General features: G+C 48.5%; 1 protein-coding gene across 1 annotated transcript in view; it reads right to left on the bottom strand.

The window, feature by feature from the left end:
- Nucleotides 1-18,442, bottom strand: part of KIAA1407 (KIAA1407 ortholog) — an 18,544-nt gene extending 102 nt beyond the window's left edge. The window contains exons 1-14 of the mRNA XM_010152715.1: nucleotides 18,307-18,442; nucleotides 15,839-15,970; nucleotides 15,129-15,307; nucleotides 14,410-14,633; nucleotides 13,444-13,600; nucleotides 11,398-11,588; nucleotides 10,388-10,637; nucleotides 8,444-8,910; nucleotides 7,851-7,945; nucleotides 6,477-6,559; nucleotides 4,995-5,096; nucleotides 3,410-3,553; nucleotides 1,984-2,136; nucleotides 1,490-1,644 (exon numbers count right to left, since the gene is read on the bottom strand). Of these exons, the coding sequence (XP_010151017.1) occupies nucleotides 1,490-1,644; nucleotides 1,984-2,136; nucleotides 3,410-3,553; nucleotides 4,995-5,096; nucleotides 6,477-6,559; nucleotides 7,851-7,945; nucleotides 8,444-8,910; nucleotides 10,388-10,637; nucleotides 11,398-11,588; nucleotides 13,444-13,600; nucleotides 14,410-14,633; nucleotides 15,129-15,307; nucleotides 15,839-15,970; nucleotides 18,307-18,346 (2,372 nt within the window). The 5' untranslated portion in view covers nucleotides 18,347-18,442. The remainder of the gene's footprint in view (nucleotides 1-1,489; nucleotides 1,645-1,983; nucleotides 2,137-3,409; nucleotides 3,554-4,994; nucleotides 5,097-6,476; nucleotides 6,560-7,850; nucleotides 7,946-8,443; nucleotides 8,911-10,387; nucleotides 10,638-11,397; nucleotides 11,589-13,443; nucleotides 13,601-14,409; nucleotides 14,634-15,128; nucleotides 15,308-15,838; nucleotides 15,971-18,306) is intronic.
- Nucleotides 18,443-19,294: the final 852 nt, after the last annotated feature.

The following is a 19,294-nucleotide window of genomic DNA, read 5'->3' as shown; positions in this document are numbered from 1 at the left end:
GCAGGAGTCTCCTTAAAGAAAGGGGGGACAAGAAAGAGAGAACAAAGTGATGACACCTGGATGTGTGCATAACGTAACGGGTCATCAAGAGACGACTTCAGTTTGAGGGGGGAGCGCCCCTAAAACACCGGTGGGATTTGTCCTTTCTGCTGCTGGTCGGGGCTGTGACATGTGGAACATCTGCATGCAGCCCGCTCGTTCATATGTCAATCATCCCGGGCAAAATTAACACATTGCCCTTCTCTTGTCCTCTCCCCCAAGAATTTCGCTCCTCCCTCTGACAGGATTTCTTAGCTGGTGTTTGCTTAGCACTCTGAAGATTAAAGATGTTTCTGTAAGAATACAAAGGGGCTCTGAAGGCAGTTTCTTTGGGGAAAAATGCAGCCTCATTTGGTGCAGACCAACCGTGTGGGAGCACGGGAACTGGGCTCCAATTCTTACCCAATTTTAATCACCCCCCCCAGAGGAATTCCCACACGCAGGACATGCAGTCCTGTCCACAACACAGTGTGCTGTGTCAAGGTCTGAACAGCCTTCTGCCACTCTGTGGGGGAAGAGGTGATGTGGAATGACAGGTCGTTACACTCCCAACAAGAGGTCCTACGGAGAATCAACCCAGTCTCTTCCTGGGTCTGAATTCCCCTGGTTCCTCCAGTTTGCTGGCTCCTTGGGTTAAATCGTGCGCCGTTCTAACCTGACTGACACGGCAGGCTAGAGCAGCTTCGCTCGACCACAGAAGGGGGGAACTTGATCATATTCTTCCTCCAAGGCGCTGCAGATCCTGCCTGGGCTACGCACCGGCGCAGCCTGCTCGTGACTGCGCGCGGCTGAGGTGCTTTCGTGGTGAGGAGGGTGAATACGCTGCCATTTTCTGCTGGACTCTGACAACAGTGTTTTCCTCTCGTTAACGTGCACAGCTAATGCAGCTACGGGACAGCGAGCGAGCCGGGTGCGTCTGCCCGCAGCCGCGACTGGTCGACCTGTCTGCTGCAGTTCTCACTGCCACATCAGACAGCGATGGCATAAACCAGGAGATTCCCTAGGAAGGGTTTCTAGTTGATCAACTTTGGATTTGTGGACTAAATCATCTGCCGTGGACAAACAAGGCAGCGTAATTCCTGCACAATCATTTGGCTTGTTATAATTGTACTTCAAGATTTTCCTAGGGCAGCTTTTAGCAGAAGCTGCATGGCCAGATCTGCTAATCAGCTTAGAAAGTTGCAGCTACTTATGTGCTTTCACTGGATTCTCTTTTCAGCTGAATTAAAAGTCCTGTGAAGGGTACCACTAAATTCCCTTTTCCAGGCTGCGTGGAATATTCTTACCGTAAAGCTCTGCTGATGTGGACTGCGCAGATCTCAGAAGCAGAATCCCAGCAGTGAAGAGCCTGGTTCACGTGTTCTTGGGGAGCAGATAACTGACCTGCCAAAAGCGGCCTCCCAAATAATTCAGAGGGTGTGTAAACTTAACAGCAAGAGAGCACGCTTACTTGTTACTGTGTTCAGTAGCAATCTTCAGCTTCTCCCATAAGGTACTTTTTTCCTCTGTGGCCAGACCAAACCATGCCCGGAAGTACGTCCTTGTGAGGCAGGCTGCGTGGAGGGTGCTCACTCTCTCCTCCAGAGCGGAGAGATAATCCTTGTGCTAGGGAAGTAGAGAGAAAGAGGTGAGAGTGGCTGCTTTCTCCCCAGCCCAATGAGCAGAAACAGAGCAGTGCGGAGGCCGTGGCAGCAAAGGGTTATGGGGCAAAAATCGGCAGGGAGCAGGCTGAGGGAACGCAGAGGTGGAGGGGCAGTATATAGGAGCGTGTCCTGGGTGGAGGAGAATGATGGAGAGCGGAGAGCTGGAAGAAGGTCAGAGAAGGGAACGGTGTGGCTGGAGTGGGGGCAGTGTGGCCCGGCAGAGCTTGGGCTGCAGGCGTGCGCGGCGGCAGCGGGGCGAGGGGATAAGTGCGGCAGTTTCTCCGCCGTGGCACAGGCAAACCTTCAGCCAGTTCCTGAAGCTCCGTCTCAGCAACATCTGGGAATAGAAGCCCTCGGCCCTAGACGCCTTCTCCGTGAGGCTCTCCTGGGTGTGCTGGAGCCAAAACACCAGGCACTTCCTCTGCAGGCCCCAGCAGCGGTGCCTTTGTGCTACCTGAGTGAAGAGAGCAGACACAGCAGGTGGTCACTTGGGCTACTGACTGCACAAACTAGGAAATCACCTCCGCTTCTTGGGGCCCCTAGAATGCAGATGCCTGACAGCTGGAATAACTACAGGAGAGGTTCCCACAGAGGCATCAGCGTAAGGAACGGGACCAGCCTCTCTCAGGCTGCTGCTGCGGCGCTTCTAGAGAACATCCTTGTGAATTAGAGGCTCAATTTAACCAACTGTGAATGGGGCAGAGGCACGGCCTGTAAGAGCTTACTCCAACCTTGTCCATAACGCTGACCAGCAGGGTGGACTTAGGGAGCGGCTGCTATCCCTCTGCTTCTTCCCAGCCGGAAGCCTACGCGTGTTTGAGTACCATAAGCAGCTGCAGTGACTTAAATGGAAGCTTGCCAACTTAGCCCTGGGCTCCGATCCCTCTGCTTCTTCCCAGCCGGAGGCCTACGTGCGTGTGAGTACTGTAAGCAGCTGCAGTTGCAGCGACTTAAATGGAAGCTTGCCAACTTTGCCCTGGGCTCAGGCTAAATCTTCAGGACGCGGCTGAGTGCGACTAGTCCACCCCTGCTAAGGCACGCCAATTCTGTCACATACGGAAACGTGTCATCAGCGACATTCATGTGGCAGGGACTCAGAAGCTACCGCTTGCTATTCTGTGCTGAAGGTACGGCCAGGCTAGGACAGGTCTGTCACCGGTGGTGTCCCGCCCCTAGCAGTGGCCAACACTGCACCAGCAGTGACTCCAGAGAGAGGGACAGCCCTGAAGATGGGCTGGGGTTAACCGCACCATAACTACGGTGGCTTGGCACTGTCTTACTGATTAGCTTTGCTGTGGAGCAAGAGAACCGACAGGCTCATGTCGTCTAAACTTCAATTTATTTTTTTGGGCTGTATCGTACAAAACTAACTCCCACTGCATTATTGGCACGGAATCACGTGGCAGTTAGTACCGCAGACAAGTGGAGGCTAGCAAAAGATGACTTCTCATTAGGCTGGAATTCATTCCTTTCTCTGTCCTTTTGGTTCCTGTTTAATCAGCTGTGAATGAGGATGCCACCCTTGTGGGCTTTTGGTGACCTCTCAGGATTACTGTCAGATGGGCTGATTTAAAGAACTAATACAGGGCAGGGTGTGCAAGGAGAGTTTTTGCTTTTTCTATCTCTACCTGGCTTAAGAGCCTAGTAAGGTTTCTGTTAAGTGCTGCATCCATTCTTTTTCCCTGCCTCCCATGGCACCAGTCCTTTCCTTTATCCTCAGCACTTACCACAAGCTTTTCCTTGGCTTGCTCCATCAGCCTTTTCCATGGCACCATTCCCAGCTTTCTCAGCAGGACCTTCTCATAGTGATCTCTGGCCTTTCTTTGGAGCTGCTGCTCTTTCTCCAGCCTCCTTTGCTTCTCCAGCTCTTTCTACAATACAAAGAGCAGTAGTTTAATACACTCTGGATGAAGAGGATGTTAAGCAATGACAACAGATGGTCATATTGGAGCTGGAGGTCCTGACCTGACAGGAAATAGGGATCTGCATCATCTTTAGCAGTGCAGACCAGACATGACCCCATGTGCTACAATCACAAAACCATAGAATGGTTTGTGTTGGAAGGGACCTTAAAGATCATCCAGTTCCAAACCCCCGTCATGGCCAGGGACACCCTCCACTAGACCAGGTTGCTCAAAGCCTCATCCAGCCTGGCCTTGAACACTTCCAGGGATGGGGCATCCACAGCTTCTCTGGGCAACCTGTGCCAGTGCCTCACCACCCTCTCTGGGAAGAACTTCTTCCTGATATCCAATCTAAACCTCCCCACTTTCAATTTAAACCCGTTACCCCTTGTCCTGTCACTACAGGCCCTCGTAAAAAGTCCCCCCCCAGCTTCCTTGTAGCCCCATCAGGTACTGAAAGGCTGCTGGAACTGTGGTAGAGAGCAGAGAAAACTGTCCTGAAAATCCTCAGGGAAGACAATGGCATTTCTGGACATTTCTTTGGGCCATGTATCGGCACGTGGCCTTCCCTTAGCACCGCAGTTTGGTGTTACTGTAGCAGACATACAATCTGTGGTGACCAGCAGTGCTGACCTAGCAGGAACCCCCTTTTGATGGGCCTTCATCAGTGTGGGAGGGGTGCTTTGGTGAGCTCGAGGAGGGCAGCTTTCTGTGCTCATAAAATTAGACTGAAAAACGTCAAAAAATGATTCTGAGTTTATACATGGACCCTACCACTTAAGCTTAAAATAGTAGGGGAGGGATGTGGATATTATGTAACTGTACAATATTACTGTAGACTGAGACTCAGGGATGAAGGTCAACCATCCCAAAACACTCAATCCAAGTAGGACAATAGTTGTAGGTCAAATTCCTGTAGGATTTCAAATGTGCTATTTGGGTTATTAGGACAGCCGATTTCCAGGTACGACTAACGAAGCAGGGCTATTCCTAGGCTAGCTCTAAGGAGAAGATGATTCTATTCTTCAGGTGGACAGTTGCCCTCGATGTACCTGTCAGGCTTGTTTACATTTAAATGGTGTGTTTGTGACTGGTATGGCTGTGTAGGCTGGAGGGGGGGCACAAGGGCAAGGAGCAGCCTGGAAGTAGGCTGCCCCTGTGGGGCCAGACCTCAGCAGTCAATGTCCATCAGCTGGGACCTGGAGTCCAGCTCAGACTAGAGACAGGATGTACCGCATAGAGCGTTCGGTCCACAGCCCTTCCCCTAACGCTGCCAAAAAGGGGGAAGGTGGTGAGCCCCTAGAGCAGTGGCTGTGCACCTCTGCTCTACTCCTGAAGACCACAGTACTCTGGCTCTTCCTCCCCATCCCTGCTATGGGTGGGGCAAACAGGTGAGGTGTTTGCTCACCAGTTTCTGCTGCCTTTTCTCCTCCCGTCGTTTTTCCCGCTGAGCCTCCTTTTCCTCGGCCTCTTTCCTCTGCCGTGCTTCCTCTTCAGCCTTCAGCTGGGCCTTGACATGGAGAAAATACAGGAAGAAAAAATTTAATGTGGCACATCTGACCTTCCCAGAGAACACAGACCTCTCAGCTTTCCCAGTATTCCTCTATTATTGACCAGCACCTGAAGCTTCAGAAGGAAGCAGAGTTTGCCACATACTAGACATGAGCCTTGCTGGACAACGAGCTGTGGGAGAGAGAGGAAGGAGAGACTGTTCTTTCTGCTACCTATATATATATGGAGAGTAGAAAGTCATATATATATATCTTTGCCCTAGGATATAGTATTTGCCCACTCTTCCCCTAAAATATTAAACCATATACACCAAGTTATTTATTGATAACCTGATTGCTGAAGTCAGCTCTGAGTCCCTGGGCTCTGTTCTGATGTTTTACTTCTACACGCAAAGCAGCATTACAGGTACCCCGACGTTTCTTTCCCCAAACAGTGAAGATCAGAGAAGTTGCTTTGCTTCAGCGCTGGCCATACTTGACACGACATCCTTCTCTGAATGTTTGTCTGCTCTCCTTGCGAACCCCACTCCACTCATTTCCCAGAGCTTTTGCTCTAGGTGAATGCATCAGAGGTGCAAACCACCCTGACCATAATGTGGGGTTACCATGACTGTGTTCCCTGATCTCTACGACTGTGGCAACTGCAGCTGAGGAAACTGAACCTGCTGTTTGTCCACTCTGTGGTCTCTAAGGCTCGCTTCAGCCTCCTGCCTATGTGAGCGCCTCTGTCTTGCCTGGAGAAGGAACAAACGCTGATTGTTTTAGGCCCCCAGTTCTGAGCTTTCTAATCCTGATGCAACTTACTATCCATGTTTTCCCTAACAGCTTAATGCCCTGAAGGCTCCTCTGTTGGATGTGTATCACAGAATTTGACTATTAACCATGCAAATATTGTCAGGATCTTCTCTCTTCCGCAGAGATTGGCTAGAAAGGTGCAGGATTTTTACTAGGTCAGACTGCATGTCCTCAGGCTGTACATGGCCAGACAGGAAAGGCAGGGGAGGAGAAACCCACTGCTGCCAGGTCCCATTGAGTGGATCTCTGCGTGCTTCCACCCTTCTCATCCTCGGCAAGGGCAGTTACAGTCATGAGGTAGGTGTGAAAGACGCGGGGTGGAGTGGTAAGGGAGGCTGTTCTAGAATTCCAGCTGCATCAACACTAAGTGTCTGCCTGTGATATGGCTGGGCTAGGGTCATCACTCTATACAAATGCAGCAACAACTTCTTTTGATGTGTGCTGGACATCCGCTTTCTGACAAGCTATAAACCTCTTCTTTTGGAGAAAAGGCCTTTCCTTGGTCCCTGGCTTTGGGGTTAAACCAGCATTTCTGATAACTAGAATGGTGTGAGAGAGACTGTTTTATTTTCCATTTCCCCTACCAGTTTCTCCTCTTCTCTTTGTTGTTTGGCTTCTTCTAGTTTCCTCCTCCGTTCTGCCCGCTGCATAGCTCTCTCCTCCATAGCTACAGGAATGGAAACACAAGGACATAAGGCTTAGTGGACATCCTTGTCTCGTGAACAAGGATGACATTTCTCTCTACTGTCAGGCCCCCACTGACTGGGCAATGCCAGGACAAAGGGCCTTGCTTTCTGCTGCCTCTGACAGCTGGCAGTGTCATGAACAAGGAACCCATAAACATCTGTAGGGTGACTCAGGACTCCCCCAGTCAGACTGACGCCACTGCCCTCGGTTGCCAGTCACAGCCATGAGGCTCAGTTGTGAAAGGAATTGTGTCCAGAGGTTTTACCCCTGAGTGCTAAGGCTCGGGGCACCTGATTTAGCACCAATTGCTATGAGGTCTCCAGGAAGCTCCAATTGCTCATTTAAAGAGCGACTTTGTGTCCCCCCTGCCACACCAACACACAGGTATTCGGTCCCATTAGTGAGAAACTACTGCTTAATGCTTCTTTTGGGAGAAAAATGGCAGCGTGGTGCTCTTGCTGGCTATCGGCGAAGGTGTTACAGCACTGACAGGGCCATTCAGAACATGCAGTGGAGTTGAGAACCCATACTCGCTTCTCCTGAAGTGGCAAATGAAGCACAGGCTGGAGCAATTGATAATTGGGGGGCAATGTTTTGACCACAACAGGTTTCTCGACCAAGGGAAAATCATCCAGTGATAGCCAGAAATTTCAAAAATCTGAAAAATTAAATTTTTCAATTTTAATGCTCTGAAAATATGCTTACAATCCCTAAGCTATATGGAGCTCAGGCAAACCAGTGAAGGATGCAGTAGACTAAGCAGCATTGGAGCTCAACACAGTTGGTTAATCAAAGGCAGCTATGAAAACCCAGCTATCACGGCCAAAAAGCTTTGATGATCCCAGAACTGTTAAAACACATGACAATGATCATATTCCAGACAGCCTTTCATGCAGACTGACCATCCCCCCAGTTCACGTGGAAGAATATGACCTCGGGATGTAACAGAAAGGGCTGTGCTGCATGTTTAAGGTGCCTGTGCTGCTCCAGCGTGGCCAGAGAAGCAGAGATATCTCCCAGAAGGCAGGCATGCAGAGCTCCTTCCCCAGACTAGCTGCTGTTGTCTCACAACACCTTGGCCAGGTTTTACAGATGCCTGTCTTGGGCATGAGAACAGCTCGCCCTCTCACAGTGCTGGTCCGGCTGGGAAAGGGAGTGCTGAGTTTTACTCGCATACTCCCATCTACCAGCAAGGCTGAGGCAAAGAGAGGGTTCCCGACAAGCTGTTGAGAACAGTGGTCTGGAATGGTCTTTGCTATCCAGAACAATACCTTTCAGTATGGGATGAGCTGAGGTCAGCTGGCTGGAGGGCCTCCTGCCTTGCATCGCTGCCCTCGTCTTTTCTGGCCCATGAGAAACAGGTGGACTATGAAAGGAAAGGGTAAAGAAATTCATCAATGAATGCAGTCAAATGACATCTCACACCTACCACCTATCACTGCGAAACAGGCCTCGTAGCTTATATTCTCCACCGTGCTGCATTCTCATCCTGAATCCCTGATACAGCCGAGGGAAATTCATGATGGATCCTTGCAAAGGAGATGAGTGCCCAGGGTGCTGCATGTTTGGAAATACTGAGGACAACAATCTCTCTCTTTTTTTCCTAACTAAATAAATCCCTTCTGCTGCTATGTGGGACACCAGTGTTGCTGTTTCTGAATGGGCCCTGTGTGGATTACGTGGTGTAGAGCCATTGCAAAAAAAGGGAGAAGGACAGAGAGCTGTGGCCACCCTGGTGCTACCCTTGAGGCAAAGTCACAGGTGGGAGGAGAAGCAGATAGCGTTAGCCTGACCGAAGTGTGCCTGGCAAATTCTGCCTCAGCTGGAGTAGGAATGAGACATGCTGCTTTATCGAGGGCCTTACCTCAACTGGGTTGTGTTCTTGCATCGGGTTGGTTTTCCTCTCTTTGGTTCTTCCTCCCTAGATTGTGAAGCACATTCTTTAAGTGTCTGAGTGACAGCCATGGCTTGTGTTGCCTCTTTAGCTGTGCTCCGCCTCTGATTTTCCTGCAGTTCGAGGATCAGCTCTTGCTGTTTCTGAAGCTGCTGCCTCTGCTCCTCGATCAGGCGTTGCTGGAAGGCATGCCGGTGCTCAAAACGGCTACCGTAAGCCGGAGCTGTCTTTAGACCAGGTGTCTGAAACCGCTGGGGGAGAGTGGCTATCTGATTCCTGTACACAGCCTGGGCTGGTGCACTCAGGGCTGCATCTTTTGGGGTAATCTCCCAGGCAAATTTGGGTTTTCTGTAGGAATGAGATGTGAGGGCAGCATCCAAACAAGAATGATCTCTGGTGTGGTCAGGTTCTTTCTGTATGAGGTGAGTTTCAGTTGGCTGGGGAATAAAACCACAAAGAAATGAGTAGAATTTGGCAATGATTGAGACCAAGTACTCTTCTCTCTTGCTACACAGTGTTTCTTTAATGCAAATCTAGTGAGATGTCTGAGGAGTAACTGAACTTCATTCTGTGAAGTTGGGTAACCTCACCTATGCAATCTTTATCCAGTTTCTACTCAGGGCAGAGGCTAAGCAATGCACAAAATGAGAGGCTGCAGGGAAAAAAGACTGTTAAGGAGCCACGTGCCATTTCCCTGGGAGGAAAAAACATCCTGATTAGGCAAGAGCTCTGGCAGGAATATATAGGGAGCACAGCTCAAGAGAGCTCATTGCTCAGGGATTAGCAGGCTCCCTTTGGACTGTGCCGTTCCCACTCAGCGCTCATATGGCAAATAAAGGTAAAACCGTTGAAGTGATCTACCAGGCGGTCCCTTTACAGATGGAAGAGAAGAGGTGCTGCTTCCTCACGCCTCTGCTCCAGCTTTGATAAATACTACCACAAAATGGGTGCGCAGTGGGGAATGAGGTTGCACCTTTTCTGACGCATGGTCTTTCTCTGAAGAAGCATCAGATGTAAATCCGCTTTCTGATTCCTAGGGCAAACTCCAAATTCAGTCCCATCCTTCCAGCACAAATTTTACCAGTGAATCTGAAGAAAAATGCAGGCCTACTAGGGTGATACAGGCACAGCAGGAAACCCACTTTTGCCGACACTTAAACAAAAAGCTTGACCTGTAATATGTGTAAGTGGGATCGGGACACTGCTGTGGTACAGGCTTTATAGACAGGAAGGAAGGGCAGGCTGTGACCTGACAAATGACAATTTAAGGAAGCAACCTCTGATTCTCCTCTCCTACCTCCTTGTGATGCACATTACCCTGAAACAGCCAGTGACAACTTTTTTCCCCTATGCCTAAAAGCCAGAGCACTGCACTGGCATGACAAAATCTCGTCATGCTGTCAAGCGTTACTCTTTTTAAGGCTAAGCAGGCATGAAGGATGTAACTGATCTCTCAGCAAAAGTGATCCGGGGGTGGGACGCTCATTGCGACATACATGAAGGCTTCTCCTCTGGCAGCATTAGAGATTAATTTTACAAGTCATCCATTGCCATAGAATCACAGAATGGTTTGGGTTGGAAGGGACCTTAAAAGACCATCCAGTTCCAACCCCCCTGCCATGGGCAGGGACACCTTCCACTAGACCAGGTTGCTCAAAGCCTCGTCCAGCCTGGCCTTGAACTGTCCTTCAAGTGAACACGTGAACGTGTCCTTCACGTGACTTGAACCTGTCCTTCACATTTGCCTCTGATTTTTTAAAGACTTCCCTCCTGAACACTTTCAGGCAGGTATCTGGGGGTCGCCCTGGGAAAGAAGCCTTCCTCTGGGACAATGTACTCTTCAGATTTCACCAAAGAAAAGCTTTGTAAGAGTACTGAGATGCCAGCAGACAAAACTACACAGGAAGGGTTTACCTTGTCCTGATGCAAATCTTGATGTTGGTTTAATTCTGCTGTCCCAGGCCTGTTGACCTCCAGCGGCCTGTCCAGACCACCCTTCCCCAGGGACACTGCCTCCAGCAGCTGTGCCATTTTTCTCTTCGTCTCTTCCCTCTTGCTCTGCAGCTCTCGCTTTTCCGTCTCTGCTTGGCTCCAGCGCTGCCAGGCCAGAAAGCGGCAGCGCAGAAGCCGTCGCTGGTTATGCTCCGCAGACAGTTGTATTTTCCTGAAGGAGAAAGCACTTGTGTTATGACAGGAGCGATGCTTCTGCGCAGGTCTGCCCAAAACAATTGCAGTAAATACAGCAGACCAGGCCACAGCACGAGGCCCCATAACTTCCCGAGTCTCTTCGTTGCTTAACTCTAAAGGCCCTCCCAAGCTGCACACTGTTTCTCCAAGGAGTGGGAGGGCAGAAAGGATGCCCATTACTTTGAAGTAAGTTCCCCTAGTTTACATTTTGCAAGTTCCTGTGTCATCCTTGGGCTGTAGGATAGGTGCCAAAGAGGTATCCTGTTTTCCCGCCAGCTGCACCGGGGGAAGCGGCAGTGCCTCACCACACAGCCTGCCAGACACCTGCAAGAGCAGAATTTTCTCTGGCTGATAGGGAATTCGTCCAACAGCTTCCTTAACGAAAGGCACTGGCCAAAATGATCTCTGCTATACTACTACTGAAATAGGAAATGACTGTATTAATCAGGAATAAATATAGCACCTCATATTCTCTGGGGTCCAGAGCAAGCCAGCGTGAGATTTCTAGGAAAGAGACCTACAGAGAGACACAGGCTTGCTGGAAAGTGCTAAAGCTCCTGTTTATCTCTGTCTTCCTCTTTAGCTGTGCCACAGTGCCTCTGGCAGACTGCAGGCAAGGTAGCAGTTTTCACAAAAAACTACCGTTTTCCTCCTGCTGGCCCCTTTTGCAGTCCCTGATCATTGCACTGCCCCCGTACTGCTGCAGTAGGAGGAATTCCAGAGTGTAGGGTCACTACCTGTTTTGATCTTGGAGATGAATTTCCAATTGCTGGGTCTCCTGCTCTACCTTCTGGGCCCAAGTATAGTTTCTCCAGGCTCGCAGGGCCTTCAGTTGGCATTTCCAGTCAGCAAGGGCTCTGGCTTTTCCCATTTTAATTCTGTGCTCCAGAATCACTTTCAGCCAAGCAGAGAAATATTGTCGCATGCACTGTGTGGGAGAGTTTCAGAAAACCAGTGAGCGAGATACAGCCCATCACACAAGTGCTGATCCTCTCCACCCTTCCCCTTATCTGACTTGCCTTTTTGAGACTCTTTTCAAACCCCCCCCTTTCCACAGTTACCTTGAGGGTAAAAAAAACCCCAAAGCACAGAGCATGTGGAGGTCTTCTACAAAAAGCAGAAAAGGACTAGAAAGATAATGTCATGGGGTCTACACTTTTGAGTGAAACACCACGTGCAAAATGGGTGAGGAATGCAGAATTTCCACAGACAGGAAAGATGTTTCAAAATCTAGAAAATGTCTAAGATGCTAGAGGTAAGAACACTTTCGTGGAGAACAGTTCACAAACATCTCCGTGGACCATTTTTTTTTAAAACTTAGACAAAAATCCAGACAATTCCCAGTGTGACTTTATGGCATGACCTAGGCTCACCCTTGTTCCAGTAGGCAGCCAAACCTTTACCTCGTTGTGTAATGAGACTCGCTGCCTCTGGAAGTGATAGACATTGTACAGAACAGCAATTTGTTGTCTAATCTACCCCATCATTCTAGTCCTGTCACTGCAGATGCTGTTCATTTTGATTCTCCAAGTGGGTCAACTCACGGGATTCAGCGGTTCCCCTTTTGTCATCGTGCTTTGTTTTAATTGCCTTCCTCTCGGTCACTGCAGTCTCCAAATAGAGACTTACAAGAAGGCCAAAATGTCAATGCCTTTGCTATTTCTTTCTGCTGTAGGAAAATAATCAGAGTGTCACTATAGCTTAGCTCAGCTAAGCTGTGGCTTCTCCCATAATGCCTGCCCTAAACTGTTCTGTGGTTGCCTTCAGGCTTATCTTCTTCGTAGCTTAGGGAGGCTGTGTACTGCGGAACAGCAGCCGAGCTCGAAGCCGGCAGGCGGGCAGATGAAGGGAGCCATGGGGAGAATCACCCTAAAAGCTATGGGATTCTTCTATTAAAAAACATTCTAGATGTTTTTAAGTAGACATTAATGATGATGAGTGCTGTATTAATGAAAAACATTACGTGATGGATGGCATTCATCCCTGCACTCAGGGAAATTGATTCCCTTTGCTGAAACTGCCCATATAAAATTATTCAGTACAAAAGGATTGCCCTTTAATTGTAAGTTTTTGATACAACTAGGTGTTTAACCCCGAGCTGGGCATGGTATCAGAATAATGATGGTAAAAGACATAGGCTCTTACTAAAGTCTGCACGTTTGCCTCGAAAGTGCTGTTGCAATATCACAGAATATCCCACTGTCACCCAGGGGGAGTGGATCCTTCAGGAACCCATCTCTGTGCATGTGCTGGCATACTTCAGCTCTTGGAGATGCAGCTCAAAATTCATCTCAGGCCTCAGCACTTCTCTTTCCTCTCCCCGCTCCTACACATGGGTCTGCAAGGCAACCTTTAAAATATCTTTCTATACACACAGACGGGCTTCTCAGGCCCTTTTGTGCCACCTCTCCCCCCTTTTACTTCCCTTCCTCAAAGGCAAAAAAATCTTGCTCTGCTGTCTCCTTAGTACATCAGCCTGCTTCTCAACTGGAGAAGGCTTTATGTTTGCAACTGTCCTGAAAGCCACATCTTTTCCACAATTCTGAGCAAAACCTCCCACTGGGTACCCTCGAGGCACAGACACGCTGGGGATGGAGGCTCAGGATTTCTTGCACCTACTCTTACAAGATACTTTTTGTCCTGCTCTTCTACTTTCCTGGTATCAGGAGTAGGGCTCGGAAGAAGTAAAAAATTCTGATAACCAGGACTTTTTACTTCACTTTTGCAAGCAGCCACTGAGGGCAGGGGGCTCAGAGTCTCAGGTAAAGAAGGGTGATGCTCACTCTCTGCTTATTGGTGTGAATCCTGCGCAGCAGCTCCTGAGCCTTTCTCTGTTCCTCCTCTCCTTGCTCTTCCTTCCTCAGGACTGGGGGTGGTGATGCAGTAATAGATACCTCCTGCATTGACAGCTTCTGATTTTTTTCTTGTCTCTTCCCCTCTCTGGAAAGTTAACAAACACACAGTTCTAATACAATGAGGAAAGTACCGTTGCACACATTTTGCTCTCTTTTTGGCCAATCATATAACAATCACCCCCTACAGCTTGGAAACTTGCTAATTATTTAACTCTGCCTTCATAGGAAACAGTCATGGTTTGGGGTTCCAGAGACTGAACAGTCTGAAGCATTTACAAAATACAGCAGGCAGAAGAAAATAGTAAGATTTCAGTAAAGCACTTGTATGAGACGATTTAGGATCTCAGGGTTGCCTAAGTAAATAAATGACATTCCTACAATTCACATCTCTTGTGACAATTCAAGCTCAGCAGAAGCAAAAATTGTGTCTCCAGAATTCTCAGCCAAGAACGCTCTTTATCCTCTCACAGCAGAGGGAGTAGCGTAAGTGCTAGACTTTCAACACAGGCTATTCTAGGCAGGGTAGCGACTCATTCGTTTTCTTTCTGTGTGTGTACTGGCTTTCATGCTGCATTAGACGCTAACAAGGCTGGATGGGGCCACGGAGTTGATGGAGAGGATGGGCGGTGGTGCAAACACACTCCTGCCTTGTGAGGCAGCATACATCCTGGTAATGGCTGAGGGCAGGCTAACGGTATCATTAGCCCATCTCCCCTTTAATGATAAACTCTGCCACTGAGGTTGGGAGCAGAGGAGTAAAAGGTTTTGGGAGAGTTTGGAGACAGAGGAATAGCAGATGTTTCCTTTGGGACCACCACTCCTCTTATATTTAGCAAAAGGAGCTGGTAAGTGTTTTCCATATGGCTCTTTCCACGTCCCCCCTCTCCCTCTCACGTTCTCCGCGCTTCTGCCGCAGTGTGCCTCTTCTCAGCCATTTCCTTTCGCAGCTTCACCACCTCCCTCTGGAGCTCTTCCTCCTCCTTCTTGGCTTTCAGGGCCTTCCTTCTTTCCTCCTCCTGTGCTTGGAGCTTGGCCTCAGCCAGAACTGATTTCTTCAGGGATTCTCCTTGTCTCTGAAGTTCTAATGCTTTCTGACGCCTCATCCGGTTTTCCTTCACCTGGGAAGGAGGAAATTGGCAACAGTCAAAGCAGGAGCCAAAGGCTGAAGAATCTGAGGTTGGTTGTACGCTGACAGGGCGGGTCACAATCCACCTTTTAGGTGAAGCAAGCAACCCTCTCCGTAGCTGGCGCTGACTGGACTGGTCCTGCTCTCAGACCAGCACAGAGCGTGGGGTTAAACCACAGTGTTCCTTCCATGGGAGTAACTCGGACCTGACTGCCGACGGCCACAGCGGCTCTTCCTGCCAGCCTGCGGAAAGGCAGCAAGCCTGAGCAGACGCAGGGGAAGCTGACCGTGCAGGCTGCTGGGAATGGCTAACGTGTGTGCGGAAACGCAGTAATGTTCCACCTGAACCGCGGAAGAGGATCCTGGGGGATTTGCCTCCAAGTAAGCGATTACTGCAGGTTGGGAGAGAATCCTGGGGAAGTACCATTGAGCATTTACTCTAATCCTCCATCCTATCCCTTTTGACTGTGCTGCCTTGCCTGCTCACCTGCTGGTGTCTCAGCTCCATGATTATTCGTGGATCTGCCAGTTTTCGTTTTTCCTTGATTTCTTCACGTCTAAGGTCTTTCGCTATCCCACGGTTCACAGCTTCACTCTGCAAAAGATGCTGTAGGTATTCTTGGACAGAAGAACTTTCCAATTCATGTTCCAGATAGCTGCAGAAGTCTGAAATGAGGAATTCAGATTATCCTAGGCTAGTCTGAAATGAATAAAACCCTCTGTCTCAGATCACGACGCCTAATGTAATTAAAGGGATCACTCTCCCAGGCTGTGAATACATTTCTGATGAAAGTGGACACACTGACTGCACTCCATTTATCCCCAAAGAGTCTTAATCAGTCTTGCACTGAGCACACTAGAGCGGTACCAACGTTCTGTCCATTTTATACTGCCTTGCCACTGAGCATCTCAGACAGCTGTATAAATCTGACAGGCCTCACAAGTACCCGTGCACAAAAGAAATAGAATTTCTCCTTTGCAAAGGGAGACATTGAATGTTTATGAGGTGCAGCCCTGCAGCAAGCAGCTGGAAGAGCTGGGGGAGAAAAATCATCGCCTCTAATCGTGTTTCTACTGAGCCCACTATCCTGGCCTGAAAGCAACTTTTACCTCGGTCTGACAAGCCATGAGGCCTGGCTCCCTTCCCTCAGCACACCCTCCAAAAGGAAGCCAGGAACTGCTTTGTTGTGCTCTCACCCTCAAACCGCTCGTACTTCACAGGGGCTGCGGAAGGCTTCTCCAGGAGGACAGAGTCAATTTCCTCTTCTCCATCATTCACCAGGTCCAGTTGCAGCTTGGAGTTCATCCAGTTCCTAAGCACCTCTTGGGCTGTCAGGAGGAAAGACAGAGATGACTTCACTCACTTAGAACGTGTATGGGTAAGTGTAAACTGGCAAGACTCTGTCTCTGGGATAGCTCTATCACATGCCGAGAAGGCTGTCTAAAGTGGCTGAAAGCTGATCTGCAACAGAAAATGGAGTAAGGACAGTAGTTCTGTTCTCACCTTCTTGATCTATGAAAGAACAGGAAGAGAAGGTGGCAAACTTTTCTCCCTGTCACCTATGTCACAAATGAACTCTTCTCCACCCCATCTATCCTACAAGATTCTGCGGACACTTAGATCGCTCATGTGATTAAAATACCATTTATCAAGGAGATGGAATTCATATGAGGTAATTCATAACTTGGATAGCTTTCACATGTTTTACCGCTGCACTTGCAGACACTTAGACATTTTCCACACGTACAGCCAAGGTGGTCACATGTTAAATACAAAAAGAACCACTGTTTGGACAAATTTTTGCTTCGTGTGTACAGGTTAACCTTTGCAAGTGCCACAGCTCCAGGAACGACTGCTAAGGCTAGACTACAGATCTGTCAGGTAGCAAGCTTCGCCAGGGACTACCTGTACTCAGAATTAAGACTGCAGCTACAGGAATGCACCCATGATGGATTTGGTACTCCTCAGTGAGCTCAAATGCCTAATGAACAACTGGGTATAAAATCCTTCTGTGGACTTCATTTGCATCACCACTGTCCTGCGGAAAAAGGCCAAAATTCCTTTTCCAGAGCTCCCACCCAAAAGCAAGGACAGCTAACGTGGCTGCTGCCTCAACGAACCACCTGGCCTCACTGCACGGGTGGCCAAGCTGTTCCTGATGCAGACTGCAGGGCTGTAAACTGCAGGGAGGCACCAGGAGCTGAGCCATCTGTGGGGTGAGGGTGGGCAAAGAGCAGGGATCTCGGCAGCCGTCGGAGTGCAAGTCACCCCTTGTAAAGGCACGCAGCCCTTGGGCAGGAGGAAGCAGCTGCTCCAGAGCGCTAGCCCCAACACAAAATTAAGGTGTTCCCATCGAGTCCTGGTATTTCTCAGGCAATAAAGTCTTCTTTAAACTTCCTTAAAAAGAGATGGGTTTTTTTTGAAGAAAACATAAATCTAATGTTTATTGTCCTTCAAATAATTTTTGTTCTCTTTCATAATCTTTCAGGCCAATGCCAGAACAAGGAAGTAGGTCTGCAAACAGAAAGAAGAGAGGAAAAACAGTTTCCTGGTTTTCCTTATCAGTTGGGGAAGGGTTACTTTTTTGACTGGGAAATGTGAGCTACTCATAACAGGGATAAAAGAGTCCTTGCACTCTTCTTATCGATACCTTTCTTTGCAAAGTGGACTACGTGTAGTTAATACCATTAGGTATTCTAATAATGGATTCCAGCTAAAAGGCTTTCAGTTGAGCTAGGAACAATCCTGAGAGACTGGTAGCTATAAAAAGGAACGTGCTAGCAGAGAAGGGCAAACAAAAATAACAAAGAAACATGAGGAAAGCAAGCAACTTTTCCACCTATTGCAGAGACAGCTCCTTTTGAGCCACGATGCTGTATAATGCATTCAGACAGAGCACAGTAAGCAGAGTGGGGTATTCCCTGCTATTAGTTGGACCCTTGACGATTACAAGTGAAAAAGCTGACTTCCTGTACTGAAGTAGATGCTCTTGAGAAGTATCTTCATTCCATTCTGGAAGGCTCACTTTTGAGTCTTAAAAGAATGGTTAACTCAGTTTTTCAAACCCTGTCTCCCATCATTTTTTACTCTGCAGACGTGCTTCTAGCACTGATGGGAGATAATTTCCCTCCTTTTTTTTTGTTTTTCTAAATGTACTGCAGTTTTATTTTCAAATTTCAGTAAGCACTTGTGGCCGCAGGTACTACAAATGGAATATTTAGTTACACAGCGAGGAAAATTTTGCATGGGAATCAAAGCAAAACCACACAATTATCTGTAGACGTTAAAGTTACACAGAGCAACTCCACTTTTACATCTGGCGTGCCATCAAAAATACGCCACTTAATTTCATCCAGTTACCTATAGCACACTAACTTGTATTTGACCATACAGTGTGTCTTCAAGGGCAGTATTCATCCTTGTTTTGACCTGAAATCTCCAGAAGACAGAGCTTATCCTTCTCCTAGGTATGCTAATTAAGACCTACCATGAACTTCAGCAATTGATTCTTCTTATACCTTTCCCTGTTAGACAAAAGGCATCTTACTGTGAACTGTTTCTTTGGGTCTCAAGCTTTGTAAGACCCTCTTCAGACCAGAACCACAATACTAGGTCAAGAAGGGTTAATTTTAGGCAGCTTATGGCAAGCAATATTTCAGCTCACCTTCCTCACAGGCCTCATCATGATCTTGCAGCTGTTCCATGGTTTCCAAACCCGTTACAGGTCCACAAGGCCTCTGTGGATACCTTGACTTTTGAAGGGGAAAGGCTTCACAGACAGCATACTCAGAGGCTTGCTCCATTCTCTTTAAAGTAAAGAAAGGAAAACATTTCTAAGGATTGCTGGATATAGATTTTTAAGCTTCCCATGTCCAGGTTTCTCCTCCAGAGAGAACAAACCTCAGTGGGAATGTAACACAAGACAGAATGGCTGTTGTAAGAAACGGATTTATTTTGAAACACGTTGCTCTGACTGCTCTTGATTGACTGGAGAAATTGCGCTTAGAAATGAAGTCATAAGCATTCATTGGGCAATTAGTGCCAATCACGGTGATTGGAGAACACGCTCGGAGAATGCAAACACCCAGTCCCTGGGAGACTCTGAGGGAGTCCCCAGAAACTACCAACTATGAGAGTTGGTATCTGCATTTTGACATAACCAGGCTGTGGAAATAGTGATTTTTCTGTCCCAACCCCATCCCTCTGAGGTGCAGATGGTCCTGACGCGTCACTGTGTTTTCACGTGTTCACACCTGTATCCCAGAGAGCCCACAGTCCTGCAGAACGTCCCAGAGAGGTCTGGGAGCATGCGTGAGGAGGCGGGCGCACCTCCTTCCTACCCGTGGGAGTACTACAAAAAGTTCACCCTGGAACTCCTTTTCCTTCCCCTTGGGAGGCTGCAGGTGCGGGAGAAGGTACTTTGGGGTAAACCCATCCCTTGCCCACGCTCAGGGCCTGCAGCAAGCTCGGAGTACGGCATGACAACAGGGTCCCTTACTCTCGAGTGAGCCTCTGTGCAATCACTACACGTGGATCCAGTGTTCCCAGCTACCGGAGTCAAGCTTTTGCCAGATATAAGATTTAAAAAAAAACAAAAAAACAGCGTTTCAACCGCTCTGGTTTTTGAACAAGAGAGTTTAGCGCCGTTCACG

This window comes from Eurypyga helias, unplaced genomic scaffold (genome assembly GCF_000690775.1).
Source record: "Eurypyga helias isolate BGI_N326 unplaced genomic scaffold, ASM69077v1 scaffold18105, whole genome shotgun sequence".
NCBI classification, from domain to species: domain Eukaryota; kingdom Metazoa; phylum Chordata; class Aves; order Eurypygiformes; family Eurypygidae; genus Eurypyga; species Eurypyga helias.
Note: the sequence above shows the minus strand (reverse complement) of the source record. Positions and strands in the feature narration are given on the sequence as shown.